The sequence below is a fragment of the Haliotis rubra genome, unplaced genomic scaffold (genome assembly GCF_003918875.1).
Source record: "Haliotis rubra isolate DU_JTF1 unplaced genomic scaffold, ASM391887v1 Scf315, whole genome shotgun sequence".
Classification (NCBI taxonomy): domain Eukaryota; kingdom Metazoa; phylum Mollusca; class Gastropoda; order Lepetellida; family Haliotidae; genus Haliotis; species Haliotis rubra.
Window position 1 is genome coordinate 991733 of NW_025766986.1, and position 15768 is coordinate 1007500.

The window sequence follows — 15768 nt, forward strand, 5'->3', positions numbered from 1 at the left end:
CTTATTGTTCATTTGTCCTCTAATGGCCAATTATTAGAAAACGTATTTACACTTTAAATTGACACCATGTATGTATCAGTGATACTTACTCGTGGCACAGTTGAAGCCTGTGTATCCAGAGCGACAGAAGCATCTGTAGGAGTTGTTGACGCCCCTCAAACAGGATCCGCCATTCAGGCAAGGATTGCTCAAACATCCAAAAGTGGAGTTTCCTGCAATGACGAAATTAAGTTTACAAAGATTCTAATATAAACGTTCATGAACTTTCTAGGAATTAGGAAAAGCTCAACATTAGAGTGCTCATTTCAAGGAAAACACTCCGCCATGAAGATGAAGCAAAGATGAACTTACTGTATGTACAGTTGACTCCTGTGAACCCTGAACTGCACACGCACGTGTAATTTCTGCTGCCTACTCTGACACAACGTCCACCATTCAGGCAGGTGCTGTTTCCACACGGATTGCTTGTGTTCCCTGAAATAGAAACGTCCTCGATGTAGTTACATATGGAGAAATAACAGTCTTTCTTGGCTAATGCATTCGTGAATAAAATGTTAAGTAGGAAGTACAAGTAGGATTGAGAAACAAAATATAATACAAGTTCGGGAATATGCAACAGAAAATATTCATTTCGTGATATTGTTGGAATATTGCTAAAAGCGGCGTAAAACCCAGCTCACTCACTCACTCATTCAGGAAGAAAGAGCGTCACCTTATTGTTCATTTGTCCTCTAATGGCCAATTATTAGAAAACGTATTTACACTTTAAATTGACACCATGTATGTATCAGTGATACTTACTCGTGGCACAGTTGAAGCCTGTGTATCCAGAGCGACAGAAGCATCTGTAGGAGTTGTTGACGCCCCTCAAACAGGATCCGCCATTCAGGCAAGGATTGCTCAAACATCCAAAAGTGGAGTTTCCTGCAATGACGAAATTAAAATGACAAGGATTTTAATATACAATTTATATCTAGCTTGTAGGATTTAGGAAACGTTCGAACATTACAGAACTCATTTCAAAGTACACACTCTGCCATTAAGATGAAACAAATGTGAACTTACTGTATGTACAGTTGACTCCCGTGAACCCTGAACTGCACACGCACGTGTAATTTCTGTTGCCTACTCTGACACAACGTCCACCATTCAGGCAGGTGCTGTTTCCACATGTATTGTTTGTGTTCCCTGAAATAGAAACGTCCTCGGTATAGTTTTATAGAGAAAAACAGTCTTGGTGACTAAAGCTGAAAACGACATTTCAGTGAAATGGCAATACAGTGTATGTTTTCGAAATAAGGAATGTTTTATTTTCGAATTGTTAGGTTGGACGTACGAGCAGCATTGATAGACAAGATAAATATATGTTTGGGACAACTTAACTGGTATGGTCTCATCTTAAATATCAACTTCAATATAATTGATATAAACACTATTAGTATAATACTAATTTCCAGAGAGGTTTCTATTCAATATTGGTGCCTAAAACTGAAAACGACATATTTCGTATGTTTTCATAATATGGACTATTTGTTTTCAACCCGCGGTAAAGGCAATAATATTTTTTGTAAATAATTGTTACTGACGGGCGATAGAAAGCTTTGCTTTGTCGAACTTATTTAGAAAGAAGGAGGTTCAAATTATGTTTCTCTTCTTCTTCAAAGTATTAGAAAACCTATACTGTTTAAACTGATACCGTATCTATATGTATCAGTGATACTTGATTGTGGTACAGTTGAAGCCTATGTATCCAAGGTAACATTTTGATAGTGATACACGCCCTCATGCACTCGAATAGTCGCATACAGTGAAAAGGATTTTGAAGCTTGGATTTATTTGACTGACACAAGGTGCACCATTGAGACAACGGTTGTTTATCATTGTGGTTGTGTTGTCTTTGGCGTATAACATGCTTGATCCGCCGTGATATTACTGGAAATATGCTAAACGCTTCGTAAAACCGAGGGGCAGTGGTGTAGCCCAGTGGTTATTGCGTTCGCATGTCGCGCCGAAGACCCGGGTTCGATTCCCCACATTGGTACATTGTGTGAAGCCCATTTATGGTGTCCCCCGCCGTGATATTGCTGGAATATTGTTAAAAGTGGCGCAAAACACTCTCACTCGTAAAACCGAAGTCCCTCACTGACTCAATCGAATACTTAAAACCTGTGGTACGGGTGCAACTACACTCTGCCTACTGTCCTTTTCTTGTATTGTAGCTTTGAATGTGTTTGTTTTAAATCTAGAGTCCTATTTAGTTTCAAAATACGTGTTGAAAGAAACAGTCATTTCAATTGTTATGGTAGACATTAGAGTTTACTAATTAGAAAACATTAGGCGCGACGTATCCCACGAGTCCCGGGTTCAGTTCCCCACATGGGTTATATGAGTGACGCCCTTTCGTTGGCGTCCCCCGCATTGATATTGTTGTGATAATGCTGAAGGTACAAAACAAGGCTATTTTTGTCACACAGTCACGCAGGACACTGTGTATGATGACACTGGGCATGTTGCACAACTGTACACCATTACTCAGAACACATGCTACATCAAGCAACGGGTATGTTCACACGAAGATTATTTCATTCAGCTTCATAAGCCGTCGACAAATAGCTGTTTCCCAAAGCATTTGAAACATTTAAACAAAGGTTTCTTTGGAATCTTAATCAACACATAGTCACTTGTTTAAAGAACCATATTCAAACAACCTGCCAGAATGACTATTTACACAAATTACGCACCCTCGTTGATTTTGCCAGGGAAATTACTGCGAAACAGGACGCCTAGGTTTACTTAGGCAGAGTTTCTTCTGATAAAGGCTGTGGGTTTTTTCATTAGGTTTATGCACCGCACAATCCTGTTTTTTCATTCTTCAGAGAAATACTGTTGAGAATACTAATGGCACCGTGTCGCAGTGTAATCCTCAATGTTGGTCGTGGCTCAGAATAGGTTTAACGCGTAAAAGGAATGCAGGAATTAACGACAGCTCGACACACACGTGTCAGAATGGTATTTTCTAGGGGTGTTGCGATACGCGAATGTATCGATACATCGATACATTTTTTACTGACGATACGATACGCGATACATGCTTGCGTGTATCGATTCCTATTTTAAAACTTTATCGATTCAAATTTTTATGCTATATCCATCTCTGTCAAAATCTTGATAGTAAAATTATACCAGATGGCTCCGATAAATAGATGTAGCTAGCTTTACTTAAAAAATAAGTTGGAAACTAACAGCTTTTGTGATTGGCTAGACTATTTTGATGGACCAATGAGCGAGCGCGTACGTTGCCGGTAAGGTAATGCTATGAAAAGGCGCGATAATTATGTATCGCGATACGTATCGTATCGTGACCTTAAAATCGTGATACGTATCGTATCGTGAGATTGGTGTATCGTGACACCCCTAGTGTTTTCCCTCTAAGACCTGAATTTACGTGTGTGCCACTGGGGAGTATGTGGCAGGTTATTACTCCTTTGTCAGATCGTCAGTACCTGCCATCATTTGCTGTATTGGTAATGGGTCAGTCTATATGTCCTAATATACAGCAAAACTGGTATAACATAATTAGCTACTATTTTTCAATTCCAATTGCAACAGTTCTAGTGTTCCCTGAATAGAGACATAGGTACATGCCAGAATACATACAGGTGAATTATTATATTACATTGAATTATTATATGATTCATAGTGTTCATAGCGCGTGAAATCAGTGGAATGCGTGCCCTTCAACCCATTCCAGGAAAATTCACAAACTGGTTCATGCAAACACATGAATCTGAGATTTTTTTCAATTCTTATAAACAAAATGACATAGTGTATACTTAGAAACAAACTTTTACCGTTAGATGCACGAACAACCACTGTGACGTTGGCTGTTGCTTTCAGTCCTCCCCCATCCTTCAAACAAACAACAAATATGTCAGGGCATTGTTGTCAGCTGATAATGGTAATAATAATTTATGAAGCACATATTATTGTCAATATGTACATGAGACGGTCTGAAAATGTTCGACATTAGGCACCAAAGGAATAATATGCTATCATGTATGAATTAATGTTGTACAACAGTTTCAATTCGTTTTTGAAATATGTATAATTTCCAGACTGAAATTTATGGCAATTATGAACATGAGTTGCCTACCACTGCTGTGACAATGAGAGTCACATTTAGGTTTCCCTGTAGAGGTGTCTTCAAGTACAGAGAACCATCAAAGTTATTCAAACTGAAGAAAGTCTCCATGGATGAATTGACAGCCTGTGGAGAAACAAACATTTATACAAACACTGGCGATGAAAACAAACCTCAGGATTTCATTTTTTTAAACTTAAACCATATTCTATATATAACTAATATATTGATTATTTGTACGAATCCGTAGTTTGTGGATAAAAATTCTGTTCAACTGAACATGATTCTAAAGGAACATTTATCTTAAAGGGAGGCTACTAAAGCAATACACTTTGAAGTAACCGTTTTGTGAACAGGTAGGGAAAAAAAAGAATGTAAAAGGGGGGAAAGGCAGGATGTCGTAATATTTATAACAATCCCTGACTAGCACTGTCAAGAATGATCATAATATAAGGTTTTCTGCATCCAAAATGTACACATAATGTAAGAGTAATAGAGGTCAAATAAAGAGGAATTGCCCGCCCCCTCCCCACTAATGTACATGTAGTGTAGTTTGTTGTGAGGTATATGCTTCGGCATGAGCGTGGGGGGAGGGACAGTTTATTACTGTAATGCTGTTTACTGAAATGGTAATACCTACCCGGAATGAATATGAAAGACGACCGTTATTGCCCGAATCCCTGTCGAGTGCCAAAACAGAACCAATCTTGAGACCAGGAATTGAGGACTGAAACACAATATAGTCATGCTTACGTACAACAAACAACTTGATAAAACATTGTGAGAAGGCGCTACTTTGTGTTATACGTAATACAGTTTAAACCCTTAAAACATATAGCGGTCGTTGCACAAACACCGTAAGAGTCCTGACAAAACCATAGGATCCGGATTGTTTCAGGAGAACAGCTGTTGATTATGTCACATATTTTCCACCACTATTTTGCTTTTTACGTCACATGGAGTCCGTCCCTGTGGTTATTGTGTCCTGGTTATTTTCAGGACGATTCATATCAACTGTATTTGAAGATTTTGTCAAAACAATAGACTTCAGAAAATCTGGAACTCACGTTGCGAACAATGAATGTCCAGTTCCTTTGGATGAACGTTGGTGGGCTGTTGTTTAAACTCAGAACGTTCACGATGACCGTCGCTGTTGACTGAAAGATAATAAGAATGTTAATAATAATTTCTAACTAGGTAATGGAGGAAAAACAACAGTAAACATGTTAGGCTGCTTCGACGACTATGAAAGACATTATACACATCATTTCTTATGACTAAAAAAAAGAGAAACAATAACTATCTTCAAGAAATTACTAATAATATGTGGCAATTATAGTGAGTGAGTTTAGTTTTACGCCGCTTTTAGCAATATTCCAGCAATATCACGGCGGGGGACATCAGAAATGGGCCTCACACATTGTACCCATGTGGAGAATCGAACCTGGTTCTTCGGCGTGACGAGCGAACGCTTTAACCACTAGGCTACCCCACCACCCCTGTGGCAATTAGAAGCGTTATACAGTTTCACGAAAAGTCCAACCCATATGTACAATGTATTCACATTTCTTGTAGAAAATGACAAAAGTAGAAATTTATATTGAATATACGAAGTATATCACAACAGTACGATTCAATGTACATCCATACACATTCATGTATGTCTTGATACAGAACAAACAAACATTTACTCATACAAGCTGCCTGAATATATTGTTTCAATGAATATTCAAGCTTCACCATGCCACACCATTCAAGTCAGTGCTATTACATTGTATTTGTTCTAGAACAACAATTATGGTGCCAAATCTGTTATCCATCATACCGTTGCCAGACCATCATCCGCAGTTACAAACAGGACTTCACGTGAGGTCTGTGAAAAACAAAAGAAACAGTGTGACTGTTACATGGAATAATGAAATAACTGTTACCTATACTATGAGAGGAGTAACCAGGGACTATATCTTGTAATAAAATGTCAAAACACTCGTCAATGCCGCATGTGATTGTTGTGTCAATTGAGGCAAATCTCATGTAAACTGAATAGCTACATGCAGTGATAACGTGTGGGCTTTTGTTACAATGTGACGTATGTTAGATCAACTCAACATTAAAACTAGTTAATGCTATATAACTTCCTCTTTTCCCCGACCAATCATCAAGACATATACGTGACATCATGACGAAATCGTTTATGTAGGTTAAATTTTTGACAACGTGAAGACGACGAATTTTCTGTAGATGCAACAAAATCGCTTTCAAAGCCTTATTTCGTTACTTACCGTTTCACTGTCAAGTGATTGGCGAAGGTAGAGGCCTACAACACGACCAGATGAACTTTGACCTGATGCAAATCTCAGGTCGAAGCGTCCTGTATTTTGAAGGTCCCTTATATTAAAAGCGATTGCTCTGGGCCCATCATCATCAACAGCTGTGAGCCGTCCAATTTGAGAACCTGATTGAAAGGAATTGTTTCATGCTTAGACGTTCTCAAAATTAAAAGAAATATACTTATTGTCTATTATACAATACCAAACTGGTTTATGCCTCTTGCTGTTATGCCTGTACAAAGGGCATGTACAGTTCTACAGAAGGGCGTACACAAGGTTCCAAAGAGGTACGGACGTTACTCATATACATGTCTTCATATAAGAGTTATATGATCGTGTAAACTGGGCATTGCATTTTAGAGCCTTCCTGATTACTACATACGCTGACCGCCTCCGTGGTGTAGTGGTTAGAGCGTCCGCCCGGAGTGCGGAAGGTCGCGGGTTCGATCCCCGACCGCGTCATACCAAAAGACGTTAAAATATGGTACTTGTTGGTCCCTGCCTGGCGCTCGGCATTAATGGGTTCAACAAGGACTGGTCGGCTCGGAGTCAGTATAATGTGTCTGAGTGGGGTATTCATGCTTCACTGCGGCATGGCATCTCAGTGGGCTAGCACTATAAAACCAGCTTAAGTCTGGGCTAGTACAAGCAGCCGCACATACACATACACACGCATGCACGTCGTCATATGAGCGAAATATTCTCAAGCACGACGTTAAACCCAATTCCACCACCACACCACCACATACGCTGTTGATACAGTCAGAAACTGTTGGACAAATGTTGTGTCAGTCAGTTGTTAATAACAACACTTAACAACTGTGCTGCTATATGGCGGCTGTCAGTGATTAAATAACCGGGCTTGGTTAATATAATCCAGTGATTGACATTATGAACATCGATCTAACCATTTGGGATACAACAATGTGCATCAAGCAAGTTAGCGAGCCTGACCTGCCGATACCGTTTGGCACCTCTTATGAGAGGCACGGGTTGCTGAAGTCCAATTCTAACCCGGATCTTCTCCGGTTTCTTAATGCATAAAGCAGTACCTTCCATTCCAGAGCAGTCCCCACACCCCCCTCTCCTACTATCACCTTGGTGATATCACTATCACTGTATGTTCGATGTGGCTACAAATGAAACATACCAGAAATCATCATTCAGTGGTGATTTCATCATAGTTAAATAGTTCTGTTTTGACTTGAAGCTTGCAGTGTTTTAATAGTTTTTTTCAGACTAGAAATGTCTTTTTTTAAATAATGATTGTAGTTATTTTGTCTAATCCAATTTTCGGCTGTAAACGTTCTTACGCCAGGCAGTTTATACAGTTAGTAGATTTCACACGTCACAGATAATGTCATTTAATCCACTCAATCCTGTTAAAATATTTGTGTTTGCATTTACCACGTGTACAGCCTAAAGTACTTACCGGCTGGCAGGTTCCCGCTCACTGTGAAGGAAGTTGGGCCGGTGAACACTGGGGGCTTGTTGATACCTGGCACTGAACGAAATATATATATTTCACAGATCAGTTTATCAGAATGTATATATAGTAGGGCTGGCTAAAATGATCGATTTTCGGAAATATCGTTGGTAGGAATGATTATTAATGATTATCGATAAGAAAATTGTGTCATCGATAACATCATACATTAACTGTTGTGAGAGAAAAAAGGTTTTACATTTTTTACACAACATACAAATTTAGGAATTTATTCATGGTCTGCTTCTAAATTATGTTCAGGATGCTGATGTGTTAGTAATCTATGTAAAACATGTCACCACTCACCAGTCATGGGAAATATATATATTATATATTTCAGACATTTTTGGCAGTTTTCTTCAAAGTTACGTCTCCGATATTTATCGATAATCAATCGATATATAGTTAACGATTATCGATCTCTATGATATATGTCGATAGCCAGCCTTAAAAATTACAACATATATCGCTGTTTGACAACGGTACAAAAATCTGTATCGAAACGTAATAACAGAAGTTGCTACCTATAAAGTTTGTTAATACTAAATAATAGATTGCTTACGGTATTACGTTAAATCTTGTAATGACATTTTTCTGCATTACGTTAAAATAGCATTTGAATAAGGGAGGGGAAGAAATTCAGTAGATGAGAAAGGGGAGATGAAAGGTAAAAAAAGAACATTAAGGAGAAGTGATACGAAATAATAAGAGAGGTAAGATGCAGTGACAGTATTAGAGGAAAGAAGACGCAGCGACAGTACTTGAGGAGCAAAGCACGAAGAGGAAAAGGCAGTTCTAATGAGGATATACGGACAATTACGACAACTAGACAAATGAAAAGGAAATTCAATCAAAATGGCATCGATAATCATATATAGTCATGCCAATAATGGTTGTCACCCCCTTCCATTTTATTAATAGGCTGGGGTGACAATCATTACTGGCATGAGTAGATAACTGCAGAAAGTAAAACAGGCATATGAGGAGTGGATAATAAATATGACGACTTTACCTGGCGTAGTACGTATCGTTTCACTGGAATTAAAGATGCTAGGTGGGAGCTGACTGTACACTGGGAACAAAAGGAAAAAATATAGATGTACTAATATATACTTTCATATATTGCTTCTTACGCCGATATAAAGAATCATGTATTACACCGATATATAGAATCGTTATTACATCTATGTATACACTCGTGTATTACACCGATATATAGAATCGTTATTACACCTATGTATACAATCGTGTATTACACCGATATATAGAATCGTTATTACACCTATGTATACAATCGTGTATTACACCAGTATATAGAATCGTTATTACACCTATGTATACAATCGTGTATTACACCGATATATAGAATCGTTATTACACCTATGTATACAATCGTGTAGTACACCAGTATATAGAATCGTTATTACACCTATGTAAACAATCGTGTATCACACCGATATATAGAATCATTATTACACCTATGTATACAATCGTGTATAACACCAGTATATAGAATCGTTATTACACCTATGTATACAATCGTGTATTACACCAGTATATAGAATCGTTATTACACCTATGTATACAATCGTGTATTACACCAGTATATAGAATCGTGAATTACACCTATGTATACAATCGTGTATCACACCGATATATAGAATCATTATTACACCTATGTATACAATCGTGTATCACACCGATATATAGAATCGTTATTACACCTATGTATACAATCGTGTATCACACCGATATATAGAATCGTTATTACACCTATGTATACAATCGTGTATCACACCGATATATAGAATCGTTATTACACCTATGTATACAATCGTGTAGTACACCAGTATATAGAATCGTTATTACACCTATGTATACAATCGTGTATCACACCGATATATAGAATCATTATTACACCTATGTATACAATCGTGTATTACACCAGTATATAGAATCGTTATTACACCTATGTACACAATCGTGTGTCACACCGATATAGAATCATTATTACACCTATGAATACAATCGTGTAGTACACCAGTATATAGAATCGTTATTACACCTATGTATACAATCGTGTATGACACCAGTATATAGAATCATTATTACACCTATGTATACAATCGTGTAGTACACCAGTATATAGAATCGTTATTACACCTATGTATACAATCGTGTATGACACCAGTATATAGAATCATTATTACACCCATGTATACAATCGTGTATTACACCAGTATATAGAATCGTGTATTACACCTATGTATACAATCGTGTATTACACCAGTATATAGAATCGGTATTACACCTATGTATACAATCGTGTATTACACCAGTATACAGAATCAGTATTACACCTATGTATACAATCGTGTATTCCTGCTAAGAGTCAGCACACATCAACAGATACAATAATATCATGACTCACCTGCTTTGAAGAGGAGACAGAACAGACGCAACCGAGAAATTGATCCGGATGCCGGACTTTGATTTGTGTAAAGCTGTGAACATAATCATCCATATGAAAACATGGCAAACAATTAATACCTAAAAGGATTATTTTGTATAAATATAAATCTCCCTGAAGATAAAAGTGAAACATGTTGGAGAATATCCGTGTGCTTTATCACTAGGCCATTCAATTGAGTAGATAAGGGCTCTATGGGATCGATATATTACCAACTGTTGCATGGTTTCAGAGTTCTAATCTTGGTGTACACCAATACTTACATCACAAATAGTATCTGTCAACAGCTGAAGGTTGGATGCGACAGTCTGGACATCAGGTGGATCTGAATACAAACAGCGTCAGTACAATGCATTGGATAATTACCGTTAGAAATACCGTTATAATGTATATGATATTGTAGAATATATATAATATAACAATAAATATATATATGTCTACAGTTGTATACAAATGTAACATCCAATACCCTCATACGTTTTAGGTATGACCTCCACTGACGAGGAAAGAGAGAAATGGACAGTATGTCCATACGCTTTCTATCCAACACGTAGGTATGGATACAAGGATCACAATGTGTGTACATCAGTGAGTGATATTCAAACGATGACCAGCACATCCTGGCACGGCAAAGGGATGCAACTATACATTGAGAATTGTAGCATCTTAAACAACTAGAATATCCATACCTCTGCATCATTATAAACAGCATGTCTATTGTTACCAAGGAAAACATTTACATTTCGAAGATGGGAATTTAAACTGCGACACTAATTGTCCGAGTTCGCCTGACATTGTAAGGTTGACAGTGTAAGTGAGGCAACCTACTGGAAATGAGCCCGGTAGTGTTGAGTCCAGTGAGTATTGGAGACACAGGGTTGATCACCTGCAGGGTGATCGTAGCCGTGGTCTGTGGACAGATGCAAGGGATATAAGCTCAGGATTAATATACAGCAGTATATCACCAACTCAGTATTAATGAGTGAGTGAAGTGGGTTTAATCCCCTTTGAAATGAACAACAGATAAATAAATAACTAAATAACTAAATAAATAAATAAATAAATAAATAAATAAATAAATAAATGGATCAATATGACACATTAGTAAGTAACCTATTTTCGACAAGGTAACAGATTGCAAGATACTTCTACCTATACAACCTAGTGACCCTTTGGGGAATATACCAATGTAGTGCCGGGGCTACTGCTAAGATGTAGCATTGTCCCGTGTATTATTTAACATTATATGAGAACCATTAAGGGAGCGACCAAAAGTCTGAAACTGTGTAACAAGATGAATACTGACCCTTGCACTTCCATCTGATGCCACGATGTACAGCGATTTTGTCGAAGGTGGCTGAAAGTAGAAATAGCTCTGATAAATGTGTTGACAATAACACGAAGGAGAATACGATTCTTTTAGCAATGTATATGGTTGAAACTGAATGTTTCACGTTGAAGAATGAGGGAACACATACACTTTTTAAACGTTATACACATATCTTAAAGTCAAGCGGTGCATAAAATTCAAACTTGATTGGATAGACTTTTATTGAAAAATTAACAGTTAAGGTAGCATGCCTGTTTACACTATCTTCATACAATGTCTCCAAAATTGGATTTAACGAAAACTGAAAAACGTTATCAAATCGTTACAGTCGCTGAAACTGCCACATGAAAGTTAAAACCACAACTATATCATATACATCACCCCTCATTCCGAGTGAGTGAGTGTGTCGGGGTTTACGCAATATTCCAGCAATATCATCCCGGGGGACAGAAGAAATGGGCGTCACCTATTGCACCCATGTGGGGAACAGAACTCAGATCGTAAGCGTGACGAGCAAACGCTTTAAACGAGAGGCTACCCAACATCACCATTAAGTAACCATTTTTTGTTGTTTTCATTTAACGTTCCCACCAACATGGGTGTATGTATTCATTTCCCCGCAGTTTCGTAACATGGATAGATTAAACAGTTGGTTTGATAGCTATGATTATCATAAATAATGTCAATTACCATCCTTCTAAGCATATTTATTTTCTATATTGTTAACAATTACTTTATTTTGTTTCAAGGCATCCGTTTCTACATTAAGCATTTTTAATATATATTTTTGGGTGCGTGGAGATTGTGTGCTGGATAGAGGAATACTCGTTGTACCTCCGCCGCCAGGCTGGAAGCAAGCACAACCCTTCTGGACGACGTCACGCCGGGTACATTTTTTAGCTGCACCAGCTGTCTGGTGGCGAAGTCGGAGATGTAGATGTTGACAGGAGATGGGCCATCGGTGTCCACGGCGTTCAACGTTGTAAGGATAGTTGTACCTGGAGATGTGATACGGCAGACATGTTAATGCAGTCTTCGACACCAATTGCTGATCTTTTGCACATTACATCTTATACATATACAGATGCAGTAGTCTAGCTCTGAAGGAACTCTCAAGACAAATCCCCGTGAAGATCCGGGTTAGAATTGATCTTCAGTAACCCATGCTCGTCGTAAAAGGCGACTAACGGGATCGGGTGGTCAGGCTCGCTGACTTGGTTGACACATGTCATCGTATCCCAATAGCGTAGATCGATGCTCATGCTATTGATCACTGGATTGTCTGGTCCAGACTCGATTATTTATAGACCGTGGTCATATAGCTGGAATATGGCTGAGTGCGTCGTAAAACTAAACTCACTCACTCACTTAAGACAAATATGTCTCTTATTGATCCACTGTACATTCGTCAGCAGTTATTGTTTTATTGTTAAGGCCGCAATATTCCATCTATATGACGACGAAACAATCGAGTCTTCACCAGGCAAAACCCAGTCATTGAGATGGTGAACATCTACCTGCTGTACAATGGCATGGGCCAACCTAGTCAGAGAACCTGACCTCCAGTCCCCATAAGTCGCTCACATAACAAACATGGGTCACTGAAGTTCTAAACCAGATTTGTCAGTACTGTCCAATGTGCGAAATAGTTTTCAAATTTGCTACCCAATCGGGAAGCTAGGCCATAATCTTGCATGAATTAAAAGTGACTGTGTATCATAACTTAACAAGTCGGAGACAGTGATATATTGGCAAAATGACCCCATGAAAATTCACTACCCAGTCAGGCCAGTGACTGTGAAGACTTACTGGCCAGACTGGAATTTTACTAGCCACGGGCTAGCGGGTCAGTGGCTATTTTGCACACTGGTTCTGTCCATGTAAGTAATGTTGCTGTAATACTCTGAACAGCTGATGTTCCCCACATGCTCGCTACCGTTTACAATAAGTCTGCAGTGATGATAAAACCAAGTGCATTTACAACTCATATCACATTTGAACGAAGTTTGCTTTCCCATAATATGTTTGAGGGTGGCTCAAAGATCTTTACACAAGACGAACTAAACGTGAAACATAAATGGCATATGTACGTCTTCATAAATAAACACTCGTAAGATGACACACTGTTTAACAATACAGCCACATCCGTACATACTATCACTCTGTACTATATTTGACCAGGACAATCTGATGTTGTCTCGAGAGCTGGAAAGCAAACAGGAGAACCCTCGCTCTGTATAGGTCATTCAATCATCTAGGCTATGTAAGTTTGTTTAAGTGTGGGTGTCTAACCCGGGACGTATGTCCTGATTGTTTGGGTCTTGTGCTAACCTTCACACAGTGCATGATACAGCATTTACATAGCTTGTGAATATGCATTGGCATTGTCGACATTCTTCGATAAAAGTAAGTAGTTACTTAACTCACAGGCATAGACGGTTGATGACAAGATGATGATGCATATGTACACACAGCATTTACATAGGTATGTGGGATATAGTATTGGAACTGTTCAATACGGCTATGCAGGTATGTAACTGATATACACATATATATTCGTTTCAAAAGTTTAGACTCACTAGTGTAATTATAGGCACTTACTTCAGGCAACTTTTCTAAACTAAATTTGCCAAATATTCCATACTGTTTAAAGGAACTGTTTACACATGGACTGATGTATTGTAACAGCGAACAATGAAAACAAATTCGTAACGTTACAAGTCATGAGTTCAATAAATGATGAAAATCAGTGAAAATTGGCGAATTCTTAACAAAACTTTACACCAGAACGCCGCTGTTCACATGCACGATATTTGCACATGCTTTTCAGCAATTTGATGCATGATCCCCGTGCAATACATCTGCATAAGGTTTGCAGTTGGTTCCCCAGAGGTAATGGAGAAATCAATCTTCGATGTAACCATATATATATATATATATACATAACACATAGTGAGTGTTTTAAGAGAGTCTAAACTTTTGAAACGAAGTATATATAATGAAACGGGAAAGCTGCAATTTACAACCAAACGATACACATTCTGCGATGTGCGATTCAGAGGTGCTACTTCACGATAAGCATCGTATGGTGAGTGCGTGAAGACGATTTTAGACCGGTTTTAGCAGCAGCTGAACCGGAATTCCCATAATTTACCAATCCTGGGGAACGCTTCACATTCTTTCACAATGAATGCTACAGTAACTCTACCTTACATAGTATACGGAATGGTTGGTTGTTTAACGCCGCACACAACAATATTCCAGCTATATGGTGCCGGTCTGTAAATAATCGAGTCTGGACCAGACAATCCAGTGATCAAAATCATGAGCATCGATGTACACAGCTGGGATACAATGACATATGTTAACCAAGTCAGCGAGCCTGACCACCCAATCCCGTTAGTCGCCTCTTACGGCAAGCATGGGTTACTGAAGATCAATTCTAGTCCGGATCTTCACGGGTATATACGGAATGGAGCACTTGAAACTTAATATTGGACTTATGGACGAAGTTATACATATGATTATGATTATAATAATGGAGATATTACATGAACGAAGTACAGAACCAGCGAACATAGATTTAATGATATTTGCAAATGACTTAATAGTCTACTTACTAATTAATTTGTTCTTAATAACTAACTTGTCATTAATAGAGACAGGTGATCTGTTTGTACATGAAGTTAATAAAATAGAGTGACATACAGTGAATCATAACGTTTTATAATTAGCATATTTGAGACTCCCGTGAAGAAGAAGTACCTATTAACCCATGTCAGGCGACAACGTTGACAAAGAGTGCGAATGGGGGTCAAGGTATGGCACAAGATATGTATATATGTGACAACACTCTCCAGAGGCAAGGCTTCCTACGTGCTATCAACACGTGGGTCAGCTGTCAAGGATCGATCATTCATTAGCTGTTGTAATACAGCTAGTACTTGGATACTGTACTGTCTGTCACCATTGACATATATTTACCAACAGGTGCTGTTTTGACCACTCGAA

At 38.3% G+C, this 15768-nt stretch overlaps 1 protein-coding gene and 1 long non-coding RNA gene across 2 annotated transcripts; both read right to left on the bottom strand.

Moving 5' to 3' along the window:
- Positions 1–371: 371 nt before the first annotated feature.
- LOC124283440 lies at positions 372–1165 on the bottom strand. Its single transcript, XR_006900343.1, has 3 exons — positions 1066–1165; positions 802–924; positions 372–474 (listed from the first exon to the last, which is right to left on the bottom strand). It is a non-coding gene; the product is annotated as an uncharacterized LOC124283440 (long non-coding RNA).
- A 2967-nt stretch (positions 1166–4132) lies between these two features.
- Positions 4133–12145, bottom strand: LOC124283431 (protocadherin-15-like). Its single transcript, XM_046719488.1, has 11 exons — positions 12134–12145; positions 11734–11784; positions 11256–11337; positions 10691–10752; positions 10389–10461; positions 7904–7975; positions 6424–6596; positions 5967–6014; positions 5209–5298; positions 4782–4868; positions 4133–4267 (listed from the first exon to the last, which is right to left on the bottom strand). Exons 1-11 carry the CDS (start codon positions 12143–12145, stop codon positions 4133–4135), a joined length of 885 nt encoding a protein of 294 aa, XP_046575444.1.
- Between the last annotated feature and the right edge of the window lie 3623 nt (positions 12146–15768).